Source organism: Acanthochromis polyacanthus, chromosome 5 (genome assembly GCF_021347895.1).
Source record: "Acanthochromis polyacanthus isolate Apoly-LR-REF ecotype Palm Island chromosome 5, KAUST_Apoly_ChrSc, whole genome shotgun sequence".
Classification (NCBI taxonomy): Eukaryota; Metazoa; Chordata; class Actinopteri; family Pomacentridae; genus Acanthochromis; species Acanthochromis polyacanthus.
The window spans coordinates 38,635,815-38,663,412 of NC_067117.1; the positions used below are offsets into that span (position 1 = coordinate 38,635,815).

The following is a 27,598-nucleotide window of genomic DNA, read 5'->3' on the forward strand; positions in this document are numbered from 1 at the left end:
AGCATTACATTTTGACAGTTCTCACAAAACCCTCATCCCTCTCTGCTCCTGAAGGGGTCCTCTTCTTCCGGCGAGAGAACTAGGTGAAGGGGGAAATCATGTCCATAGAATCAACACTGTGTCCTTCTCTTAGGGTTAACTCAATATACGTGGCATGACATATAGTAAAGACAACAAAGAAAAACTATGCTGGTAAGTGACTTAGCTTCATGGAGTTTTTAACAGTACAGTACGAGGAATGACTTAAATTCACCCTTGGAATATTCACACACCCCCAATAAAATATCAACAGTTACTTAGAATATGTGCAAATTATAAACTTAGGTGATGTAGCAAGTGTATGGATCACTCTACAGTACCCCAAATAGACCGGCCTTCAACAGGTTAAAACAGTGTAAATGTCAACTTTCAGAACAATGCATTTACATAAATACAATAGTACAATTTCTGGAACTCTTTTTTTATTTATTTAATCCATCCAAGTAGAGGTGGCGATATGCCCAAACCTCTAACTCAGGCATCTGAGGAGGGCAGCGATCCGCCTACACCCAACCTTCAGGCATCTGAGGAGGGCAGCGATCCGCCTACACCCATCCTCAGGAAGAGGTTTGTGTCTTACAGTGCTTAGTGACTAATCCAGTCACCAAACATGTCAGGAACTCTACGGACCCGCCGGGGTCTCCGCTGAGGTGTGGAGGTCACAGGTGAATGAACAGTCAGCTCCCCGACAGGATTCTGACTCTGTGCATCCCCCAGCTGAGACTGAGGGAACCCATCAGGTGTCTGGCTGTTGCTTGGAGATGCTGGTGATGGAGAAAAGAGACTCGGCAGCGCCTCCACAGCCTCGTCCCCAGAATCAGACTGAGTGTCCCACAGGTCAAGAGAGGCGACATCCAGAACAGAAGAACTGGAGTCTGGAAGGGGAGGCAACACCTCCTGTGGTGTCCAGGTGTCAACGACCCTGAAGACCCAGCTGTTATCTAGTGGAGTCCTGGGGTAGTAAGGCTTGAGTTTGTCGTGATGAACAACCTTGGCCTTCGTCCGTGGACCCTTCCTTATCCTGTAGACCAGGTCATTCAGGAGGCCAACCACAAAGTAGGGACCCTCGCAAGATGGCAAAAACTTCCTGACTCTGTTCTTTACTCTCTTTGTGTTTTTGATAAGGTGCCATACTGCATCGCCAACTTTGTGTTGAACTTGGCAGATGTTTCTGTCGTATTGTCGTTTGGCTCGCTCGACAGACTTTCCCAGAGCCTCTCTGGCCAGCTGATGAGAGATCTCCAGACGTTCTCTGAGCTGCATGACATGTTCAGGTAGGGTGTTGACACTGTCATCATCGGGTGGCAAACCAGCAACCAGGTCTATGGGCTCAGTAATTTCCCGACCAAAAAGCATCATATTGGGCGTCAGTCCGGTGGAGCTGTGGTTTGGTTGCTCGATATGCCATAAGTGCATATGGAATCATCAGATCCCAGTCCCAGTGGCACCTTTCAGCAGTGGTTGACAGGATTTTCTGCAGAGTGGCGTTAAAGCGCTCCACCTGTCCGTCCGACTGTGGGTGAAAGGGGCTCGTTCGTGTCTTTTCAATTCCAAGCACTTCACACATTCCCTGAAACACAGCTGACTCAAAGTTGGTGCCCTGGTCGCTATGTAGACACTGCGGCACTCCATATCTACACACCCACCTGAAGCAATCTTTTCGGCCACAGTAGACGCCTGTTCATTTGGAACCGGATACGCCTCCACTCACTTACTGAAATAATCTTGTACCACAAAGATGTAGCGATTGTGTCTGTCAGTTTCATTTAGAGGACCCATCAGGTCGACTGCGATCCTCTCCATGGGGGCCCCAACTTGCACCGTGCCCATGGCTGCTCGAGGTGTCTTCCTGGGTTGGCTTTTAGCTGCACAGCTTGTGCAGGTGCGGCACCACAGAGTGACATCGTCCTTCATGTTGTACCAGTAATATCTGGTTTGGAGGCGGGTGAGAGTCCTTTCTACGCCAAAATGGCCTCCTACAGGGCCGTCATGCATCTGTTCCATGACCGGGAAGCACGTGGCAGCAGGATCTGTGGGTAAAACCTGTCTCCTTCGGCACAATAAAACTTCCTCATCAGAACACCATCTTTAAGGTAAAGTCTCTTCCACTGAGCCCAATAGGCTTTGGTGGCAGGGCTGCCTGCTGCTATATCGACCCACGCTGGACGGCCATTGCTTGCATCCATCCACCTCTTGACAGGTGAGATGTCTGGGTCGCTTTCTTGGGCTTTACTTAGCTGTTCTTGAGTCCAACCACTGAACAGGTTAACAGGGGCTGGTTCATTCACCCTGCGGATGCTTGGATGCGAGACCGTGCCTTCAGAGACAACCCCGGGGGCCTCCTCTACCCCCACTGGAGCAGAAATTGTTTTAGTAGGTGGATAGCTCTTCCGGCAGTCCGGGGCCTCCACTACCCCCACTAGAGGTTGCTCCATGGGTTTGGCTGCTGACGAATGGTCTCCCAAGTTGCACTGCACACCTTTGTCTAGCCACTGATTGTCGGGGTCAGGTCCTGGGACCATACAGGGGCACGACTTCCGACAGGGCCTCCTGGAGAGCGCATCTGCATTTTGGTGGAGTCTGCCAGGACGATGGACCACCTGGAAATCAAACTCTGCCAGTTTCTCCAGCCAGCGAGCAAGCTGACCCTCTGGCTCTCTCAGTCTGGTCAGCCAGCGAAGGCTGCTGTGATCAGTGCGGACAACAAAAGGCCTCCCGAGCAGGTACTGCCTAAAATGAGAAGTAAACTCCACTGCTGCAAGGAGCTCCCGCCTAGTGGTGCAGTAATTTTGTTCTGTGGCAGACAGGCGCCTGCTACCATAGGCCAACACTCACTCCACGCCCCCTTGCACCTGGGAGAGGACTGCGCCGATCCCCCAATCGCTGGCATCTGTGTCGAGGAACAACTCACCACTATCAAGAGGGTAGCCAAGGACAGGTGCAGATGTCAGCCTAGTCTTTAATTCCTCAAATGCCTCCTGGCATTCACACATCCAGTTGAACCGTGCATACTTTTTAGTGAGCTCGTGGAGCGGTTTAGCTATGGCGGCGAAGTTTTCCACAAAATGTCTGTAATAGGAGGCAAGGCCGATGAACTGACACACCTCTGAGATGTTACAGGGAGCTGGCCACTCAATCACCCTCTGCACCTTCTGTGGATCCATGGCAACACCTGCGGCCGAGACGATGTGCCCCAAGTAGGCAACCTCTTCCTTAAAAAGAAAGCATTTAGATGGGTTCAGTTTAAGGTTAGCCTCATGCAGCCTGGTGAACACTTGACTTAACCGGTCCAACATTTCGGTGACATCACGACCTCGGACTATGATATCATCCAGATACACTAGGCACGTCTCCTATTGCAGCCCAGCCAATACATGGTCCATAAGTCTTTGGAATGTGGCCGGGGCATTACAAAGCCCGAATGGCATCACACTCCACTCAAATAACCCCTTTCGGGTGCAGAAAGCTGCAGCTCTGCAGGCCCTGGGCGTCATCTCCACCTGCCAGTACCCTGATGTCAAGTCCAATGTACTGAAGAACTTGGCAGTGGACAGGGTGTCTAATGTGTCCTGGATACGTGGCAGGGGATATGCGTCTTTAATAGTTCATTCATTCAAAAGCCTATAATCCACACAGAGCCGTAGGCTACCATCCTTTTTCTTTACCATCACAATTGGTGTGGCCCAGCTACTACTGCTGGACCGAGCCACATTAGTCTCCAAGCTCTGTCGTACCTGCTGATCAGCCGCTACCTGCTTCTCTCTGGACATCCGGCGCGGTGGCTGTTTCACTGGGGGCCCTGGTGTGGTGAGGATATCGTGCTGCACCAGGCTGGTGCGACCGAGGTCGGTGGGCCCCGTGGATAAGACGTCCCCATAGGTCTGCAGCAGGTGAGCCAACCGGCAGTGGTCATCTTCCGTCAGGTTAGTGCAGCTATCAGCATACAGCACCTGCAGGTGGTGGGGAAAAGAATTAGAGAAATGGTTAGTAGATTTGGGTGCCGCTGGAACCCCCGCTGGCTGGAACTCAGTCTCCTCCAGTACTGTAGAAGGTTGGAGGATGCCAGCCACCGATCCCCGTTTTAGGGTTACAGGAGCAGTGCCAGGGTTGAAAACTCTGATGGGAATATTGGTGCATTGCTGTGACTGCACCACAACACGGGCCACCAGGACTTGGTGCTTTTCGATGAAAGTTTTTGTAGGGCTTAACATCATGTCCTCGTTCCCAGCATAGCGGGAACGGGCAGTACCTGGCACAATGTACTCACACCCTGATTCCAATACTGTAGTACGGGCGACTCTGACTATGGGTGCCTTGGTGTGGCGGTTGGGGCTCAGGAGGGGCACTTTCTTGCCAAAGAGGGTGGCCTCCCTGCGGCCATAGTCCAAGTGGGCACCTGCTTGGTGTAAAAAAGGTGATCCGAGGATGACCTCTGTGCTCCCAACAGTGTTGGCCATGACAAAGTTCACATCAGTCACATTACTTCCAATATGTATTGGCAAAGTCACTTCACCGAGCACAGTTAAGTCTCCGGGGCCAATGCCCTGCAGAGCCTGGGCATCAGAGGTCTGCAATGGGGGTCTGAACTCAGCAGGGATGGAATTGAAATGATGGAGGGAAAGCACATTCCGCCTCGCGCCGGAGTCCAACAGAGCACACATTTGTAGTCCATGTATCAGGACTTTAATTAGCATGTCTTCTTCATGACATAGGTTACATGTTGTTTCGGTGTTAGCACCAGGAACTGGTGAAGGGGGTCATGGGCAGATAGTTTGGGGCGGCGGGGTGAAGGGCAGGCTTTCTGCAGGTGCCCCACACCATTGCAGTTATGACAGATGACCTCCTTCCAGCTCACGTTTCGGTTCTTTTTGGGTTGCCACGGCCGTTGAGATGTTGGCGCCCTTTCCGGCGGAGTAAGAGGGTCGGCTGCTACCCCCACTGGCTCCCCAACCACAGCAGTGATGGGGTTGCCACGTGCCATGGCTGCTCTGGCATGCCGCTCTCCACCGAAATGCTGACCTTGCTGCATTAGCTGTGTGACAGTCCTTGCTGCGCTTCTGGTCGTCTCATAGCGGTGGGCTATTTCATAAGCTTTAGCCAATGTACGGGGACGCTCCTCCAACAACCTCTGTACAATCTCTGCATCAGCCAAAGCATTGGTAAAAACCTCGACACCAACAGCCTCCTGCTCCAACTCAGTCCTGTCAGCATACACAATGGACACCTTTTCATAGATATCATCTCTTAAGCTGTGCAGAGTCTCACCTGGTCCTCTCACTCTCTGTCTCAGTTCGATGCCAATGGCTGCCGCATGCTCTGAACAGGGACCGTAGGCTGCCTCAACCTCGTCCACGATCCTCTGATAACTCCAACGAGCAGATCTGGGGTTCTTGTGGACAATGGCACCTGCTGCACCGGTCAGGCTAAATCTGAGCTGCACTGCCATGGTTTTCTCCGACCAGTAATTAGCCTTAGCACAGTTTTCAAATTGATTCAAAAAGTCTTTCCATGAAGATGATCCGTCAAACTTGTCAGGTTGTAGCGTGGGAAGTCGTTCCTTCTGTCCATATGACTCATCATCGCTGCTGTCCAACAACTCACAACCATGCATGGTGTGCAAAGAGCGGCCAGGAGTTACAGGCCAAGCCCTAATTCCATCGGGCCGGCCGAGTCTACACTGGCGAGGGCAGGGGCTATCGGAGTGGGCTTGCTCATCGTGGCTAGGTCTGGCAGGCTGGGGCAGATTAGCGGGAGTGAGAGTGCTCCTCAGTCGATTGCAGGTGCACGGCGCAGGAGCTTGGATGTTGCTATCATCCATTAGATGACATAAAACTACCGCTGGCGTGGAAGCTACCTTTCCAATATGGTCACAGTTCGTATGAATAAAAGCTTGAAACTCACCACTCGATGTGTCGGAGTGAGCCGGCGTTGAAATGAATGGATTAGTCGTTGTCAAAGGTGGCGGTGTCAGCGGCCACGCAGCGCCGGACAGCGGGGCAGGTGCTTGGGCCGTGGCTCCACTAGCGGCTAATATTAGCCCTGTGTCCGCCACGAAGGGGTTGCCGCTCCTTCCGCGGTTGACATGCACGCCACAGTCACAGCAACAATCACAAAAGTCCGCCCCCACTTGTACGGTGTCCATTATGTCCGCAGCAAAAGGATTTGTGCTAGAAAAACGGCTAGCCAGCTTGGCGTGGCCATGAACTCTGTTACATCCAATAGTCGCCATTATCCACTCCGGTCACCCTTTTTTTTTCAACTCAGACGAAGAGAAAATCCCGGCCGAGCCCCCAGTGTTACCTCCACAGCTTCCTGGCTAAAAACCGTGGTTATTAGCACCGCTGAATATTTACGTGATGGCTCGTTTAGCTGGTAACAGGCCTCTAGCGGTCCGGGCCAACTTCGTCAGGTACAGGAGAAAACCGAAGATCTTCAGTAACGTTCCCAAACATCCTTTATTTTCGTCCACAGGAGTAACATATGGCCGCCTCAAGTTCACCAACACTATGCGTACATCACACACTGGACATATTAATCTTCACCGGACTAAAGAGGGGGGAAACTTCCTCACACTTACTTCACATAGGTACATACGCCATTTTCTTCTCCTTCTACCACACACCTTACCCATCATGCACCACTCTTAAAGGGAGAGAGGAGGGTGAGCCGGCAACAATAGGGGTCTGATTCACTCCTCAAATTGTGGGTTTTTGAGAGGAGGAGATCACGCTAGTGCATTTGCCATTTGTCATTTTGAGAGAAGTTAGGGAGAGTATACATTTAGTTAGAATTAGTTTAGATGTATCTAGTTGCATTTCATACATTAAATAACACACAGATACATACGCATAGATTCACTCATACACAACACACATTCATTCATAGAAACACACTACACATATATGCACACAAACATACATATATAACGTTTTAAAACATTTATTGCAAGTACAAAGCAGTGTGAGACAAGCAGTCCTGAGGCTTTTTCAGTTTTTTCCATTTAGATGCAGTTCTGACACAGGGCCAGCAGATGTCACTCTTCTGGTTGTGTCAAATGCTTCGAAGCAATGTGTCATTCTTGAAGCAGATGTGTCAAAGTGGTTCATTGCTTCATGAAGCTTCGATTTCACCATCACTAGTTTGCGCTGTAGATGAATCCAGACAAAGGTGAACAGGTGGAGGATCCACTGAGAAAGAGTAAATAAAACCGAGTCACTGAAGCTCAGTTGGAGAAAAACGCTGTAGAACCATGTGCAGAGAACTGACATTGAATGTTCATAATCCGGCATCTGAGAGGTGACTGAAGCCTGGTATTGTGAGGCAAAAGTGCGTTGATTGGCACTGGTGGACCTGCTCCTGCTTCAGTTGATTGCCTGCAGAGGATTGACTTCACCTGCCGCCACAGCACCCAGTATACCTGAGAGAAAAGAAAAACATAGGGAAAGAGGGGCCCGATCCAGAGCCCGCTTCTGCAGGCCTAACAAACGGTGTGGATGAGCTGCAGAGTAGCAGTCCTGGTAAATGGACGTCACCATCCAAGGCTGACAACAAAATAAAATGAACAAGAAATGTTATCGATAGCATCTGTGATACAAATCATTTTCTCCATTAACTGATTAATTATTAATTTGTCCGTACAATGTTACAAAACGTTACAAAAAATATCTGTAATAATTTCCAAAAGTGCTAAATTCCTTGTTTTATTTGATAACAACTAAAAACTACCAAAACATCTCTGTATAAGAAATCAGTGCACTGGATTTCCACATCTGCAAAGCTGGAAAATCACACAACAATCAGAATTTTACCTTGAAATAAAATGACATATAAAATGATAAAATAGCTGCAGATTACCAGTACTCTTTACTTCACTGTGTTAATTTGATCATTTGAATCAGTTTTTTAGACTTGTATTACTAATACAAAACCTAATCAACACATAAATTGGAATGTGTTCACAAAGAGTTCACTGGTTCTTCAAGGGAAATTTCAGTGATAACCGTTCAGTAATATGATTAATGGGCCATTGTGTAACAGCGTAGGAGGTTTTGAATACAGGTCTTATGAAATATTGCTGCTGCTTTTCTCAGTTTTATAAGGAGTCGTTTCATAGCTTGTTAGCTTACCAGCGGCTAACTGGCTGGCAAACAATAGTTCAACGCCAAACTCTGATCACTGATCCAGTACCCGGACCACATTAGCTGTATGTTCATAATATTATGTGCTACTGTTGTAGCTACCATATTCATAGTAGACTAAGAGCAGGATGTTGGAGAAATAAAACTTACCAGGATCGTGATCGCTGGTCTGCATAGCAGACTCCTCGTACATCGCACTGGTTGAATGTCTTTGTATTTTAGGACGATTTCAAAATAAAACTCAAGAAAACTCTCATCCGGGTGGGTGTCCTCCATTGTCGTTTCGCCATACAGCCATGTCCCTTCGGGGCTATGGAATGAAAGTGTGAATATATATAATGAAAATCTGAATATATGGAATAAAAATCTGAATATATATAATGAAAATCTCACCTTCATTATGTATATTCAGTTTCATTCCATATATTCAGAGTATAAGAATTTACTCACTATCACAATGAGCAGTTTTGCAAAGAAGACCAATCGATTGACACCTATCCATAATCACATCAATCACACACAAATTCCTTGACTTCAGGTTTGAGTGAACGCTGGCACATCTGGCTGCCGCTGCTCACCGGTAAATGTTTAAGTGTTTCTATGGTTTTGTGGTTTTATGCCGCGTTAAGATTGCGCTTGCACATCTGTGTGAGCGTCTGCTTTTTAATTTGACTTGGTTATCACTGAGGTTTGTGTTACCTCTGGATACTTTTGGACACTTCTGCTCACCTGAAGCGAGTGCCCAACTCCTCTGGTCCACCCAGCTGTTCCAGTCCAATGTGGGCCAAAATCCATAACATCTGGCAGCCTGTCCTCAAAAGAAAAACGACCACATAGGTCGTTTGTACACGCCCGTATTACAACCGCATATTACGGTTTGACGTTTCCGACCTCTAGCGGTTGAGTAAATATCGACACTCCGATGTGTCAGCTGAAACGTCACCATGAACAAACTTTTAACTAACACTATCCCTGTCCCTATCTCTAACCCTAACCTTAACCATAACCCTAAACCCGTGTTGCAAAAGTGAGAAAAAAGCCGTTTCGCGACGGAAAAGCCGTTTCGCGAATTAAATCCCTTAACGTGTTCGTTTTCCCCGTAGGGGCGCAAACGTTCATACGACCGCATAGGTCGTATGCCGGTGCACGGTGCAAACGACCTATGCGGTCGTATGAATTTGAGGACTTGTTGCATCTGGTCTGTTCTCCTCTGGACAATTCTCTTGCTCTGCCATCATTCTGCAGCTGGAATGTTTCGGTATTCAGCCGGCGAGCTTCACTGGATCCGTCGGCTCTTACCCAGGCCTCCACCTCCGCCTGATCTGCATCTCCACCCGGATATCGCTTTCCCTCCCCATCGGAGATAAATTGACCGTGGAGCTTCAACTATGGCAACTCCTCAGATGTAATAAAATCGCTCTGGTCCACCTCTCGCCATCCCCCCAGAATCACTGTCAGGACTGCAGGCCACAGGACGTTAGCCTGCCTAGCCAGGTTGGATAACGCTTCTGTTCGGCACAACAACACCACAGTCCGCTTCAGTCTGCTCAATATCCGCTCTCTCACTGACAAGGGCCATCTTATGCAGGACCTCCACTTAAGGCACAAGGATGTCAACTTGAACGTCTCTATAAAACAACTGGTCACACTATCCACAAAGACATGTACACTGCTCACCTAACTCTCATTATAAGGAATCCATAACCCACACCGAATCTGTCTATTATTCCGGTCTCATCACCTCCAGCGAAGGAAACATTAAATCTCTCTTCTCCCTGCTCAATAATACTTTCCAGTCTCCCCACTCCCTGCCCCCGCCTTTTGTTCTACCGACACCTGCAATTCCCTGATGCTGTTCTTCAACCAGAAAATCCAAAACATCCACCAACTCCTCTGCTCTTACTCTTTCCTCCCTACACTCCTGAATCCTTCCCACACTCTCACTCTCGCTCCAGGTTTAATCTTCCAGACCCCTCTGAAATATCTGTCATCATACGGAAATCCAAGCCCTGCACATCCCAGTTAGAGCCCCTCCCCTCAACCCTTGTAAAATCCTGCCTTTCCTCTCTGCGTCCCCTCATAACTGACATTATTCACTCCTCACTTTCCACTGGTGTTTCCTCACTTTTCAAAATTGCAGTTGTCACCCCGATTGTCAAAAAATCTGTACACAGATGTCCTCCCAGTGTGGACGACCCCAGTGGTGACGTTTTCCATGACCCTCGGTGTCATGCCATGTAGGCTGTATTGGCTGAACGAGATTGTGTTGGTTCGTTCCACTCAAGTGGATCTACATGAACTCTGCTTTATAAGATATATCTATTGCTAATTAGTACCCAAAAAAGTTTTTACTCACCGTTTCCAGTCATTTTTTAATAATTAGCGTTTTTGTGTCGGTCTTTTTTTTACTGTGGCGTAGTGATATTTACACGGGCGGACTAGGATTTGCAGTGCGTGCAGCGGTTTTTGGTCACGTGGACCAATAGGAGCCGAGTCCTGTTGCCGTGGTTTCAGATCAACACACAACATGGCGTAGACTGTATCTAGCACAGATACGAGCGAAGATGATGAAAAGAAAAGAAAGACAAGGAAACCGCCTTCAAAAGTTACTAAAAAAGGATCGAAATGATGCTATATGTATCTCACAGATGTCCAGAGCGAAGACGTGAAGGACTTTACACGGAAACAGTGGGAAACTTACAGAACCTGCGTTAGACAGTGGCTGTCTCTATATATTTTATTAAAGGCCGGTTGCAGAAGGCTGCTGAGCTGAAGGAGGACACCAGCGTGCTTTTGCACATTAAAGAAAAAGACTGTGTGGCCCTGGAGGTGCGGTACCACTGGACCTGTTACGTACAGTACACAAAGTTTTTGTCAAGGCCTATGGAAACAAGTACTCTGAAGCCACTCTTCCATAAAGGCCAGATTTGTGCAGTGTACGACTGATTGTTGTCCTATGGACAGACTCTCCCACCTCAGCTGTAGATCTCTGCAGTTCATCCAGAGTGATCATGGGCCTCTTGGCTGCATCTCTGATCAGTCTTCTCCTTGTTCGAGGTGAAAGTTTAGAGGGACGGCCGGGTCTTGGTAGATTTGCAGTGGTCTGATACTCCTTCCATTTCAATATGATTGCTTGCACAGTGCTCCTTGAGATGTTTAAAGCTTGGGAAATCTTTTTGTATCCAAATCCAGCTTTAAACTTCTCCACAACGGTATCTCGGACCTGCCTGGTGTGTTCCTTGGTCTTCATGATGCTCTCTGCACTTTAAACAGAACCCTGAGACTATCACAGAGCAGGTGCATTTATACGGAGACTTGATTACACACAGGTGGATTCTATTTATCATCATCAGTCATTTAGGACAACACTGGATCATTCAGAGATTCTCACTGAACTTCTGGAGTGAGTTTGCTGCACTGAAAGTAAAGGGGCCGAATAATATTGCACACCCCACTTTTCAGTTTTTTATTTGTTAAAAAAGTTTAAAATATCCAATAAATTTCATTCCACTTCACAATTGTGTCCCAATTGTTGTTGATTCTTGACAAAAAAATAAAATTTTATATCTTTATGTTTGAAGCCTGAAATGTGGCGAAAGGTTGAAAAGTTCAAGGGGGCCGAATACTTTCACAAGGTACTGTATATATTTCATTGTGCTGGGTGCAAATCACTTAAGTTGAAGCGTTTCCCTGAAGAAATTACCTATATTTCTCACTCTGAATTCACCTATGTGTACACTAAGGCACCAATACTTGTTTCAAATGTTTGGTAGATGTGTTTATGACATTTGATAAAGATTTTGTGTTGCCAGAATTAACATAGCACTTAAAACAAGCAAAAACAGCAGCACCAGATTTTCGTTTTTTGGGTATTCTCATAAAGATACATTTGTGGCTGGTGACAAAGTTCGGACAAATATTCTGAGTAGAACTTTTAACCTAGAGTCTAGAAGGGTATTGTCTATGAAAAAATGCATTGAACACGTAGATCCAGCGTAGTGGAGCGAAATTCACTTTCTCGGCACTTTTTCCATGGTCCCAATATAGCCTAATGTCTCTATACAGTCGTGGGGTATGTGTGTGTGTGTGTGTGTGTGTGTGTGTTTGTGTTTGTGTTTGTGTGTGTGTGTGTGTGTGTGTGTGTGTGTGTGTGTGTGTGTGCTCAGGTGCTGGCTATACTTGTGGGGACCAAATGTCCCCACAACTGTAGGAAAACCGAAAACAATGTCATTTGTGGGGACCTCATTTCGGTCCCCACAAGTTTAAACAGTGTTTTCTTGGCCATGTTGTTGTTACTAAAAAAAGAAAAAGTGCAAAAACGTTTCTTTAGGGTTAGCCATTGTTTTGGTCTGGGTTAATTGGGGTTAGGGTAAGGGCCAGGGGTTAGATATGAATGGGAGTCAATGGTATGTCCCCACAATGATAGAAAAACACAGTATGTGTGTGTGTGTGTATATATGTGTGTGTGTGTGTGTGTGTGTGTGTGTGTGTGTGTGTGTGTGTGTGTGTGTTCTTGTACTTGCTACATGGTGAGCACCATTTTCTGCATTTAACTATCAAAGTGAGGACATTTTTACAAAGTGAGGACATTTTGGTCGTTCCTCACTTTGAAACAGCTATGTCTGAGGGTGAAGACTTGTTTTTAGAGAACAGGTATGAATTGAGGTTTGGTTAGGGTTAGGGTAAGGATTAGGGTTAGGCAATCAGTTGTGATAGTTAAGGTTAGGGTAAGGCTCTAGGAAATGCATTACGCCTATGGATGTCCTCACTAAGATAGAAGTACAAACATGTGTGTGTGTGTGTGTGTGTGTGTGTGTGTGTGTGTGTGTGTGTGTGTGTGTGTGTGTGTATATATGTGTGTGTGTGTGTGTGTGTCTCAATATATATGTATATACCCAGGGTGGGAGGGAAAGATTTTCTTGTTTTTATTTCAAAGTTTTTCAATGTTTTAATGTTGTGAAGGGCTGCACAATGGATAGTGCTTAGCACTTTCGCCTTGCAGAAAGAAGATACCCGGTTCAAATCCCAGCCTGGCCCTGGGATCTTTCTGCATGGAGTTTGCATGTTCTCCCTGTGCATGCGTGGCTTTTCTCCGGGTACTCTGGCTTCCTCCCACAGTCCAAAAATATGCTGAGGTTAATTGATTACTCTAAATTGCCTGCAGGTGTGAACGTGAGTGTGATTGTTTGTCTGTATATGTGGCCCTGCGACAGACTGGCGACCTGCCCAGGGTGTCCCCTGCCTTTGCCCGAGTCAGCTGGGATAGGCTCCAGCACCCCCCGCGACCCTAATGCGGATAATGCGGTGTATAGAGAATGGATGGATGGATAATGTTGTGAAGCACTTTGTGGTGCAATTTCATCGGATGAAAAGTGCTATACAAATAAAGATTGATTGATTGATTGGTAAATACTACATTTTTTTCAACTACAGTGTATTTTCTGCACTGTAATTGAAAAAAAGTACAATTTAGAAAACAACCAGGAACACACAATTGTGTAGAAGTAGAATTTAGGCTCTCTCTTTACGAACCTAGCAGGAGACCTGTGGCTTGGGAGCTGATAAACAGGAGAAATATTGCTTTGTTTTTAGCAGTCCCTGGTTGCCGTGAGGCTCAAAATGCCATTGAGGAGTAAGGATTTATGAAAATCAAATATACATGTAACATATGTACTTCAAGAAGCAGGTTGTTGTGACTGTTGTTTTCTGTTTTTTGTTTTGTTTCAAAATTAGCCTCTGCTGGAGCAGTTGACAACAGTAGAATACAGAAAATAATTTCAGATGTCTGTCAAAACAGTGTATTTTGTTAAAAAGATTTTTTTTTAATTTGTTTTAGTTCTTTCAAATACAGCTATCATTTGAATGGAAAATACTGACTACAATTTCAGCTTATGACTGATTTGGAGTCTTCTCCTTGGTAAAAACACCCAAAGTAATGATACTCTTGTACATGCATTGCTGTGTGGTACAGAGGTATTAGTGAGGTACTGCTACCAGAATGGAGGTCATGAATACTTACTGTCTGTGCAACCCTTGATTTGTCTACACAAGTCCAGACATATGTGTTATTCAACATTCCATCAAATGCCATGACAACAACGTATCGCGCTGTGCCACTGAAGGCTACTCTCTGAGGGAGGAGGGAAATAGTTAATTGTTCTGGTTTCTCTTATCTCCACCAAACACAATAAATCTTTCTCTCCCGTTCTCTCACTCACAGTCACTCACACTGTTGACTGAAAATAGGTTAAGGCTGTGTTCTTGACATTTTAATTCAGTCCTCCTCCATACTGCTTGCTCTGAATGGACAAGAAGTTACATGTCCTCCTTTCACACTTCACTGATGAAGTGAATTCATCTGAGAGTGGTTCCACCTCAATGTGCTGCTTGACAATCATTAAGTTTTCCACACTGCCACTTATACATTATTGACAGTCTCAGAAATGAGCATAAGGTTGAATCTGCAGCTCTCATTATAGCATTCTAAACTCCTTGAAAGCATGGTTTAATGCAGGAAAATTGCTCTTGATCACATGTGTGGATGATTGCACTGGATTGATTACACCAATATACCACCAAGGAACTAAAGGTACAGACATAAGTTGACATGAGCTTGGCGGTGGCAAAGAGAAAGGAGGTATTGCACTCATTGTAACAATTCAGTGCTAAAATGACCACTTTTGTGTTGAATGTAAAATGTTTTATTTACTATTCTGGTGATAATAAGTGGTATTATTATTTATATTATTTCCCACTATGGACAGCTTTATATAAATATATAGATAATTTTTGACAGTTTTGGAGTTAAAAGTTCTATATTGTTAGCCCCTTCACGGGGTATTCAAGCAGTTTATTATGGTTCGCTATTGCACAATGCTAGCAGAAGGGGATGTGATCTATGGGGTATTTGTAGATCAGCATGAGGTTTTTTTTGGCTCTCTTTTTTTGTTTTGTTTTGAGTTTTAGAGACAGGAACACAATACTTCAGCTGTTATACTTTAATGGGTGATTTGCAGACCAACACCTGCCTTCGCTTTATTAGCTGGAATGTAAAAGGTATTAATAATCCAATTAGACGAACAAGGGTTTTCACACATTTAAAATCTTTAAATGCTGATGTGATGTATCTTCAAGAGACACATCTTCGGTTAAATGAACAAAATACACTTAAAAAAAAACATGGATTGGGCAAGTATTTTGCTCAAAACAGAATGATTAAACGAGGGGAACTGCCATCTTAATTAAGAAAGGGATTCCGTTTATACAATTGACAACTATTGCCGATAACAGAGGTAGATACATTATTGTTGAGGGTAGTTTGTACGGAAAGCGTATTATTTTAGCAAACGTCTATGGACCAAATTTTGATGACGATAATTTTTTCTCTTCCGTCATAGAGGCTTTTCCAGATCTCACACATTGTCAATTAATACAAGGGGGGGATTTTAATCTTGTACTCCATCCTCAACGAGATAGATCAAACCCGAGACCAAATACAGACCTGCCAACCTTGGCGAAATATTTTGCGTACCACTTAATCTCACACACGCACGCACAAACACGCACGCACGCACGCACACACACACACACACACACACACACACACACACACAGCTCGCGCTCATGTCGATAGGAAAAAAAACTCTCGGTGCTTATTTCCCTGATATGACATTGTATTTTCAATGTGAAAGTAACGTTATTAACAGTACATATTTGCCAAAAGACACACACGTACACACGCGTGCACACACACACACAAACACACACAGACACACACACACCATTTTACCGTTTTTTAACCGTTTTATTAACCGCCAGCTGCTGTGGGTGGGGGTACGGGGAACGGGGAGAGAGGCGGAGGGAGGCAGAGGACAGGAGAGAGCGGGCCAACAAGTGTTCGGCAGACTCGTTATTCTCCGCTACTCTATGATGATTGATTTAAATTGCACCACTACACTGCTGCATCATGCATGAGTATTGCACGTCCACTTTTCTAACAGCACTCACAGATGTCTGCAGCTTTTTGAGTAGTTTAATGAGGTGGAGCGTACCAGCGTATTTTGATGTCAAATTGCGTACCTGCTACGCAAAATGTGTACAGGTTGGCAGGTCTGCCAAATAGTAAAATCTCTAAGGCTGGCACCGTTATTCACAATTTTATGGAGTCTTATGCTCTTGTCGACCCCTGGAGATATAGCAACCCAACAAGTAAACAATTTTCTTTTTTCTCCCCTGTCCACCGTTCATACTCAAGAATAGATTTTTTTATAATTGATAGACGAATATTTCCAAATGTGATAGGATGCCAATATAATAGTATTGTTATTTCAGATCATAGCCTTGTGCAAATGGATCTAACTTTCTCGGAATGCCCTAGACCTAGGAGGACATGGCGGCTTGATCCTCTATTAATGTCAAAAGAGGCATTTAAAAATATGCTGTCGGAACAAATTGATTATTTTATAAGTCTCAATCAAACCCCAGAAATTCAGATGAATGTTCTTTGGGAGGCACTAAAAGCCTATACTCGAGGGCAGATAATCTCATACACTGCATTTCAAAGGAAAAGTTACAAACAGCAGCTTTCCGATCTGTCTGACAGTATTAAAGAAACAGATCATTTATATGCTGTGGCGCCAACATCAGGACTTTATCAGAAGAAATTATTATTGAATTCTGAATATAAAAGTCTCTCACTCAAACAAACAGAACATTTATTTTTAAAATCAAAACAGATCTTTTATGAACATGGGGAAAGGGCTGGTAAACTTCTTTCTCACCAAATTAAACAGGCAGCAGCTGCAAACACTATTTCTGAAATTTCTAAAGCTTCGGGTGACAAAACTGCAGATCCTTATACCATCAATGATGAATTTAAACAGTTTTATTGTAATCTTTATAGTAGTGAGCCAGTTGATAATACTAGGTTAACAGAATTCTTAGATGGAATACCCATTACCCAAATTTCTTCAGAGGACAGAGTCCAAATTAATAAGGAAATATCTACAAATGAAGTTTTTCAGACCATTAAATCAATGCAGAGTAGCAAAGCACCAGGGCCCGATGGTTTTGTTATTGAGTTTTATAAAACTTTTGCAGATAAATTGGCACCTTTACTAAAATGTGTATACCAGTAAGCGTTTAACCTTGGAAAACTACCTCTTACTATGACGCAAGCCATAATAGCAGTTTTACATAAAAAAGATAAAGACCCGTTACAGTGCAGCTCATACAGGCCTGTGAGTCTTTTGAACTGTGATTATAAAATTCTCACTAAGATTTTAGCTAACAGAATTAGCACTGTTACACCGAAGGTTATTGATTCTGATCAAACAGGGTTTATATCTGGCAGACAGTCATTTTATAATATGCGCCATTTACTTAATGTCCTCCATATACCAGAAACTACAAACCATTCAGAAGTAATCATTTCGTTAGATGCTGAAAAGGCATTTGACCGCGTAGAGTGGCAATACCTTTTTGCAGTTTTGAAGAAATTTGGATTCGGTCTCTCATTTCAAAAATGGATTCAGATTATATACTCCTCTCCTGTTGCGTCAGTACAGACAAATAGTATAATTTCAGATTATTTCCAGCTATGTAGAGGATGTAGACAGGGCTGTAGTTTGTCGCCCTATTTATTCAATTTGGCTATTGAACCGTTAGCCACAGCCCTTAGAATGGATAATGAGGTGTCAGGGATCTCCAGGGGAGGCTTAACTCACAAGGCGTCTCTCTTTGCGGATGACTTGCTGCTATATCTGTCGAATCCAGTTAAATCTGTGCCAAAATTGCTTCAGGTACTTGATAATTTTAGTCGCCTTTCAGGTTATAAATTGAATTGTACCAAAAGCTTACTGTTTCCAATTAATAATGTAGAAAAAGATTTTTCAAATTTTCCCTTTAAATTAGAAAAAGATATGTTTAAATATTTAGGAATAAATATCACCTGCACAATGGCAGGATTGCGTACTCAAAATATTGACACTTTATTAGAAAAAACTACACAAGATTTTATAAAAGGGGCAACGCTACCTATCTCACTTGCTGGTCGAATAAATATTGTAAAAATGGTTGTCTTGCCAAAATTCCTTTATATTTTTCAAATGATACCTGTTTTTTTTGGCAAAGTCCATTTTTAAGAAACTTGATACTTTAATAGCAGCATTTATTTGGAGTAATTCAAATCCTAGGATGAAAAAGACATACTTACAGGTTTCAAAAGAAGAAGGAGGACTTGGGCTACCAAATTTTACTTATTATTACTGGGCATCAAATATTGCTAAATTATTACATTGGAAATCTACATTTGAGGATAATCAGGGTGAGATTTGGGCACAGATGGAGTTGCAATCTAACCCAATGCCCCTAGTAACATCACCATTACTTTGTGATCAGGAAAAGCAACAAATCAATAATCCAGTTGTTTAAACATCTCTTAGAATTTGGTCACAGTTCAGAAAACATTTCTCCCTTAAGCAAGTTAGTAGATTCTTCCCTATATCTAATAACCCGTTTTTCCTATCATCAGTTTCAGATAAAGCATTTCAAAACTGGCATAACAAAGGTTTGAAGTTTCACTTTCAGCTCTTTTCAGACAACATGTTTCAAACATTTGATGTGTTACGGGAAAATTATAATATACCTGCTTCGCATATGTTTTGTTATTTACAAATACGCAGCTTCTCAAAGACATTGTTCCCTTCTTTTCCTTATCTACCTCCAAAAAATCAAGTTGATGTGATTTTGGAACTGGACCCTCTTGGCCAAAAACGCATTTCTATGTTATACAAACTGATGCAACGGATCAAACCGATATATTGGGAGAAGACAAGAAAGGCCTGGGAAGATCTGTTTTGTGTGATGAGGAGTGGAAATCCTGTCTGACTCGAATTCACACATCATCCCTATGTATCCACCATGGCCTAATCCAGTTTAAGGTGCTTCACCGACTTCATTACACCAGAGCAAGATTGGCCAAAATCTTTCCAGGAGTGGATCCAGCTTGCCCCAGATGCGGACATTGCCCAGCTACTGAAGGTCATATGCTTTGGGCCTGCCCCTGTCTGGACAATTAATGGAGAAATATTTTTCAAGTATTGTCTCACATTAGTGGGCAAAATCTACCCCCTAATTTTAAAACTGGTATTTTCGGAATTCTATCTTCGCATTTACAATACACTCGGTCACAGAAAAATGCCATTGCATTTGCTACTCTACTTGCACGAAGGCTAATACTGTTCCACTGGAAATCAGACAAGGCACCCTCATTTTCACAGTGGTTAAAAGAGGTGCTTTCTTTCTTACCAATGGAAAAGCTAAGGTACAGATTGTCACTGTCACAACAGAAGTTTTCTGTGATGTGGAAGCCTTTTGTTGAATTTGTCAGAGGGTTTTCCTTTGATGTTTAACTATACGGTGTTGCTACATTTTTACTCCTGTCTCTTTTTGTTTTTGTTTCTGTTTAGTTCTATGTTTTGCTTTGTTTTTGTTTGGGAGCAGAAGGTTGGGGGTGGGGGGTAATTTCACTGTATTATCTTGTATAAAATGACTGTCAGAATATTTTGAAAATTGAAAAATAAAGTTTATAAAAAAAGAACAAAAGTTATATGACTCTTTTCCATTAAATTAGTTTTAAAATATATTGTCCTATTTTTTAATGCATGTGTCGATTAAATAGGTGTAAAAGCAGATTTGTGGAGATACATGGATGTAGACAGAGGATGTGCATGAAATGTAAGTGAAATCTATATGATGTAAATTTTGATCTTCACATGGAGGTCCCATGCAGACGAAGGCTATGGTTGAGATTTGTGCAATGTGGACATCCATTGTTACTGACACCATAACTACAATAAAACTAAAGTTGCTGGACCCATTATTGTCATTTTCATTTTGATCTATTTGTCCAACTGGTTGCTTGTGAATATTGCTTGATAATTGAAGCTTTCTTTGAACAGACTTACCTCAAGTCGGTGTCTCCTTCAAGTAATGGTTGGCCACACAAAGGGTTTGTTTGATTTTAAGCTCCAGGTCACTAACGAACATGTAACTGTGCAGTGTGGAAGTTGTAGGGTTCTCTGTTTTTGAATCACCTGGGGCCTATTTCACGAAGCAGATTTTACAAACTCTGAGTTTCTTCCACAACTCTGAGTTGATCTACTCTGAGATAGAAAACTCTGAGTTTTCGGTTTCACAACGGCTGATATGAGTTGGGTTAATCAACTCGGAGTAGGTTGACCCGGAGTTACGCGCGTGCACCGCAAGTCTGAAAAGACAGCATCAATGGAACCCCGATTCGACGAGTCACCATGGAAACGGGGAAGCGAAAGGCTGCGTTTTTGAACTGGAAGTTTTTAACGTGCTCATATGGCGAGTTTGAACACGTTTTTAGAAAGAAGTGCAACACCGCTGCAGCTGCAAAAGAGAGAGAGACGGTGTGGAGAACACTGCTGCCCGGATCAATGCGTAAGTTTAAATGTAGTCCTTTGTAATCGTAATAATATTACAGGGAATAACTGTCTGAATGGCAGCCTAGTAAGTTATTTCATTTAGGTGAAATCCCGACGGGGCAGCAGCTTAAGATGAAATATAAAAACATTGTTCAAACGGGTCAGACCTCGGCATTATCTCATGGAGGTACTTCATGTTGATCATGTTTTACATTGTAAATATTAAGTGACTGTTTGACTGTGCAGTTGTTTTATCCACACATAGCCTAAATGTCTGCATCCATATCATGTCCTGTTAAATAATTAAGCCTATTTAAACTAACATAGACTTCTGCTCAGCCAACAGAAAGAAAGCAGATGCCTGTAAAACGGTGGTATAAAATGTCATGGATGCATATATATATATATATATATATATATATATATATATATACCTTGTAATTGTAAGTAGTCAACACTCCAAAGATTTATCCAAATGGTAGTTTAAGTTTACTGAAACATGTCACTGATCTGGGATGAAGAGGATGAAACTGTGTCTGCTGCCTTTACAGAGGGGGATCCAGAAAGGCATACAGAGGTGTGTTACTGATAGTTCTCTTCTCATTCAGATTTTGGGTGGAATATAGAGTGTGACATTTAGCCTACACTGAAGTATTGCACATTCTCATCCTTTTTAGCAGAGAATGACTGGACAGCAGCAGGATGGTCCCTCAGCTTCCACTGCACAGACTGACACAGTGAGATGGATGTTCAGGAAACACCAGAGCTTCATTCTGTGGAATTCATGTGCAACTGTATAATTGAATGTCCTCTATGTAATCCCAGTTATCAGTAAAACAGATTTACAAACTGCATTTGCTGAGAAAAATCCAAAAAAACAGATTAGGAGGGCAGATCTGGGAATTGAAATACTGGAGCACAAGTTAGAGGTGGGTGATGGTCACAGGTGAATTATGTTAACTCTTGGAACATTAACTGAACTATCTTTTATTTGTAGGGAATAAAGAAGACCAAATGAAATGTGTATCATGTCTTTATTTGCTGTGGTGGTGATGATGGTGACTTAAACTCTAAAGTGATTATTGCATACAGTGTCTCTGACTGCTCTGCTGTCCTGGATAGCTGCAGGTGGATGGGCTCATCATCTGGGTCTTCAGTTTGTAGGGCAGGGTGTTGCTCTCTTCTAATAGTGGTAATATTATCAAGAACAACACATGCCACAGTAATATCACAGGCCCTCTCAGGGGTCACCCTGAGGTGATGTAGGCACTGGAAACGGGCTTTCAGCAGGCCTATGGTCATCTCCACCCGGGCTCTGGTCCGGTTGAAGTTCTGTTGGGGGCCTGGTTCAGGGTCAGGGTATGAGGTCATCAGCCTGGGTTGGCATGGTAACCCCTGTCACCCAGCAGAAGGCCATCAAACTCTCCTGTAATGTATAGTGGATACATCAGAGTATGTTAAAGGAGGGAGACAATAGAATTCTATTGTGAGGGGGGGGCTGACGCCTACAGAAAAAAATTCCTAGAGGAAACACTGAACCTTTTGTAGGTTCCAGTAGAATGTCATGTTCTATGCGTGTATTAGTCTAGATCGCGTGGCCAGACTGAAAAAAAAATCATAATGCGTCTCTGGTGTTGTTCAGGGGGCCGGGCCAAATGTAGAGGCAGGCCGTAATTTGGGGACCCCTGTACTATAGTGTCATTTAGAGTACTTTTACACCTAACCTGGTTGGTTTGCTTAAAACTAATTTGGGCACATTTTGCTCCAGTCAATCTAATTGGCTTGTGTGAAAACTGGGAGTGAAACTGACACATCAGAGAGCAAAAAGATTTCAAAGTGTGGATTGGTATCAGGGCTGCATGGTGGAGTAGTGGTTAGCACTTTTGCCTTGCAGCAAGAAGATCCCCACAACTTTAAACAGTGTTTTCTTGGCCATGTTGTTGTTACCGAAAAAATAAAAAGTGCAAAAACGTTTCTTTAGGGTTAGCCATTGTTTTGGTCTGGGTTAATTAGGGTTAGGGTAAGGGCCAGGGGTTAGATATGAATGGGAGTCAATGGTATGTCCCCACAATGATAGAAAAACACAGTATGTGTGTGTGTGTGTGTGTGTGTGTGTGTGTGTGTGTGTGTGTGTGTGTGTGTGTGTGTGTGTGTGTGTGTGTCTCGATATATATGTATATACCCAGGGTGGGAGGGAAAGATTTTCTTGTTTTTATTTCAAAGTTTTTCAATGTTTTAATGTTGTGAAGGGCTGCACAGTGGATAGTGCTTAGCACTTTCGCCTTGCAGAAAGAAGATACCCGGTTCAAATCCCGGCCTGGCCCTGGGATCTTTCTGCATGGAGTTTGCATGTTCTCCCTGTGCATGCGTGGCTTTTCTCCAGGTACTCCGGCTTCCTCCCACAGTCCAAATATATGCTGAGGTTAATTGATCACTCTAAATTGCCCCTAGGTGTGAATGTGAGTGTGATTGTTTGTCTGTATATGTAGCCCTGAGACAGACTGGTGACCTGTCCAGGGTGTCCCCTGCCTTCGCCTGAGTCAGCTGGGATAGACTCCAGCACCCCCCGTGACCCTAGTGAGGATAAAGCGGTGTATAGAGAATGGATGGATGGATTGTCGACAGCTTAGTAAATGGTGATGGTGGATTGGAATGTGTCATACATTCTCAAATGTTTGTGGAGTTATGAGTATAAGTGTCTAATGTGTTTCAGTGAAGTGGCTGCTGCTGTCCATTATCTGTCTTCATAACTAACTCCAGTCATCTTTTCTCTCTTATTCTCTCCAGATACCCGTGTCTTTGTGTCTCACCTTCACAGTCCATCCATTTGTCAGTTTCTTGCATCACCCATCTGTCCAGCATGTCGCTGCTAAAGGTGCAGACCAGTAATGTGACCAACAAGACAGACCCAAAGTCCATCAACTCCAGAGTGTTTATTGGTAACCTGAACACGGTGGTAGTGAAGAAGTCAGATGTGGAGAGCATCTTTTCTAAGTACGGTCGGGTGCTGGGCTGCTCCGTGCACAAGGGCTACGCATTTGTCCAGTATGCCAGCGAGAGACACGCCAGGGGAGCTGTGATTGGAGAGAATGGCAGGGTGCTGGCTGGACAAACACTGGGTGAGTTGGTGTGATACGGCATGAATCTTAGCTCCACTTAGTACACAGGACATGTGATGCACAGCACAGTAATGGTTTGAAAGTGTTATTTAAGGATGTGTATATGGCAATAAACAAACAAAAAAAAAACATTGCTGCTTGAAGGTTGCTGTTTTCTGCTGGATTTGAGTTTCAGTTGCAGCTAAATCCCTTAAGTTTGTCAACAAAAACAAACAAACAAAAAACATTGACTATACAAACCTCTGGAACCGTTGCCAACCTCTGAGAGCCATGACATCCATTTTCTTCTGGAGTGTTCACATATGCTCTCTCTCTCTTTCCCCCACCTTTCATTGCCATTACTGTACAATAAAGTATCAGCGGGGAAATGAGGGTTAAGTGAAGTGTGCCTTCAAGCGGCTAGAGAGCTTTCCTCCATCTGCCTGTTCTCATTGGCAAAGCAGGAAGACATGAGCTGTCAGGGAGTCAGTTGTGAAGAAGTCAACTATTTATGATTAGTCACTGCAGAGCTGTAAGCACATTTCTTTCATAGCTTTTGACACAGAAAACTCCGGTTTTATGCTCAACATACCTCACTTAGTCGTATGCCTACACCCCTCAGCTGTTCGCGAAAAGTGTCCTGACATGTGTGCAGGGCTGCAGCTTCTACAGACACAAATGAGTTTACGGCTACATATTAGCACAAAACAACATGTAGTAACAGGATGAGGATAAAAAGTTTGTAAATCGGGTGACAGGCCAGCAGATAATCTACCCGTTGCAACAAAATATCAAACACAGGCCTAAATAAATAACTTCCCAAATGCGGGATAAAAAGATATGGACTAGAACAGCTGAGAAAAGACACTCATTTTAGGAACATCACGTAGTTACAGCCTGTACACATATTATTGCAGGTTGTAGAGAGGGTGCGCTCGATTTGCTTACCCACCTGTCCAGAAATGATATTAATAGTATTAGTATTTCGTGGGCACGTTATACCTATTTCGTGGCCACAAATTAGTATTTCAAGCGCACGTTGTACCTACTTCGTGGGAACGAAGTAGCATTTCGTGTGCATGTTATAGCTATATCGTGCCCACAATTTATTTATTTTTTTACCATGTCATCAGAGGGGCTCCGTAGGAATGAAACAATTAAGATGGGCTTTAAGTGCAAACTTTCAGCTTTAATTTGAGGGTATTTACATCCAAATCAGGTGAATGATGTAGGAATAACAATGCATTTTATTCCCTTTTTAAGGGATCAAAGGTAATTGGACAAACTGAAATAACCATAAATCAAATTGTTTATGGACGTGACTATGAATATTCAGGTGCCCTTTCAGATAGCATGGTGCACTGTTCACACTACTCAGCATTCAGATTAGACATTATTGAAGAAAGAATAGTTGAGAATCTTCAATCTGACATTGCTTTAGACATAAAATGTTGAGATGGACAGTAAAACAAGTCTATCGGTCCGACATAAAACCTGATTATTAGGGATAGGCCAATCACTAAAATGAGTTTTTTGAGGAAATCTGAAAGGAAGATCGTAGCAGTAACTAGAAAAGCACTCGGAGAGCGCATACCTCCGCCATGCCATTTGTCTCTCTGTCTGTCTGTCCGTCTGTGTGTGTGTGTGTGTGTCTGTCTGTTTGTCTGTTAACAGCATAACTCCGAATCACCGTCTGGATCCAGGAATTTTTTGAAGGTCAAAGGACAATTGAGAGATGGCCGCACATCTTAAAGCACATCTTAATTGTTTCATTCAATTGGACAGATTCGGATCACCTCCAAAATCTAATCGAGTCTTACTCGTGCTCTTCCGGACATCCTGTAAAAATTTGTTGAAAATCCGTCCATGACTTTTTGAGTTATGCTGTTAACAGACAAACAGACACACACACACACACACACAGACGGACAGACAGACAAACAAACTCCGGTGATTACATAACCTCCTGGCGGAGGTAATTAAAGGGGAACTTCGGTTTTTTTCAACCTGGGGTCTGTTTTCACATGTCATTTCATACATGTGAGTGATGGAGAAATGAATTTTCAACATATCTCCAGTATTTAGCCAGGCAGGCAGCTTCGCAGCTCAGCTAGCAAAAAGTATGGGGCAACTTGTATATTAAAGCCCACTCCAAGAAAGACACGTCTGGTCTTTGAGTCAAAAGTACTCGTGATAGGATAATACACGTTACTCGCAAGAACACGGCAGCAGGTCAGAGAGTCAGAGGAGTGTCGTCTTGGAAAATAGGGCAGTGACTTACCGGAGAAAAGTTATTAGCTTAAGATAAATAGATTTTACAAGTTAAATAGACATTCGCAAAATATTGATTTCCAGCTAACATTACGTAACATATGAGGTCCAGGAGCAAAAATGACATTAACCAGGTAAGATAAATATTAGTAGAAGGACACAATTTAAAAAAATGAATAATTAGAGGCTTTGTAATTAATTAATCACGACTGATTAACAAGGGCATAGAGGTAAAAAAAAAGAAAGAAAAAAAAGCGATATATGCAGTGTTGTCTTCATTTTAAATGCCAAAAGGATTTTGCGGCTCCCGGTGTTTTCTTTTCTGTGGGAAACGGGTCGAAATGGCTCTTTGAGTGTTAAAGGTTGCCGACCCCTGATTTAGACAATTACATTTTACATTTTACATTTTACAATATTTAGTATTTTTGAATTTTAATTATTAGAATGTTTTTCACATCATGATGTATTTATGTTTTTATATGGTTTGGATGATGTTTAAAGTATGCTCTGTGGGTTCGTATCTTGAGTACGGTAGACAGGGGTGATGAGACTGTAGGGTTGGATTGAAAATGTATTATATAGAAGTAAGAATTGATTGTGTGGCCGTTGAAATTGCAGTGATCTGATGTGGCACTTCGTCCAAGACAAATTTCCTTATAGGACAATAAAGTTAATTTGAATCTGAATCTGAATGTACCAGAAGCAGCTATATTTGTTTGACTGTATTTTTGTATGATGTAATTATTGTTAGAGTAAGTTTAAATTTAAAGCATTGACACTTTCACACTGACTTTATCATGACATCTTTAATGAGACCTGTTATCTTTGTTGCTTTTCCTTCTACTACAACTTGAGCAGACTCTCTGATTGAAGAGAGTTTGAATGTGATTGTTAAAAATTTCAATCATTTATTTATTTATTTGTGCTTCCACCTCAGTCCTGGGTTGTAGTCTAACTCAGATCTGCAGACTTTTCTGCATGCAGTTCGTTTCTCCTGCATTCCTTTCCTCTTACAACCCAAAGTCATACAGTTAAGGTGAACTGGAAAGGGACCACTATTCTATAATACTCTCGTGAGCTGTCCATGATGTTGACCTTTGTATTTCTTCATTCATTGCAACAAATAAGGGGAGGAAGCTCTTTCCTGATCATGTATAAATGACAGTTTGACAACAGGCACTGTATACAGCTCAACAGCTTCCTCTAGTGGAAATCACAACACATCAAGTGGCTTTGAGTTCAGTAACTCACATTGTTTTCTCTCTACCCCATATTTTTCTCTGAAGGTTTTGTCTAAGTATTTTACCTGTTTTAGGCTTCCCTTACATAAAGACAAAAGTTTTCTAGAGTGCATGATCAACCTTTTATTTTTTTACTGGATGTTGACAGAGTGGTTGACTTCATAGTTAAATTTCTTCCTGATGAAAAGCTCAAACTGCCCTCTTTCTGCAGACATCAACATGGCAGGAGAACCAAAGCCAAACCGACCCAAAAGCCTGAAGCGATCTGCAGCTTCCCTTTACAGGTACAACATGCTTGTTGAACAGTGTCACTCAGTCTTTCACTCACATTTCTAAGCATTTCTTGGAGGATTTGTAGG

The 27,598-nt window shown here is 43.2% G+C and overlaps 1 protein-coding gene across 5 annotated transcripts in view; it reads left to right on the top strand.

Annotated features, from left to right (window-relative positions):
- The window catches only part of raly (RALY heterogeneous nuclear ribonucleoprotein), a 261,998-nt gene that overhangs the window by 161,873 nt on the left and 72,527 nt on the right, over nucleotides 1-27,598 (top strand). For all 5 annotated transcript variants that reach the window (XM_051948089.1, XM_051948091.1, XM_051948092.1 and 2 more), the window contains exons 2-3: nucleotides 23,417-23,748; nucleotides 27,451-27,523. In XM_051948089.1, coding sequence (XP_051804049.1) covers nucleotides 23,490-23,748; nucleotides 27,451-27,523 — 332 coding nt within the window. In that variant the 5' untranslated portion in view covers nucleotides 23,417-23,489. The remainder of the gene's footprint in view (nucleotides 1-23,416; nucleotides 23,749-27,450; nucleotides 27,524-27,598) is intronic.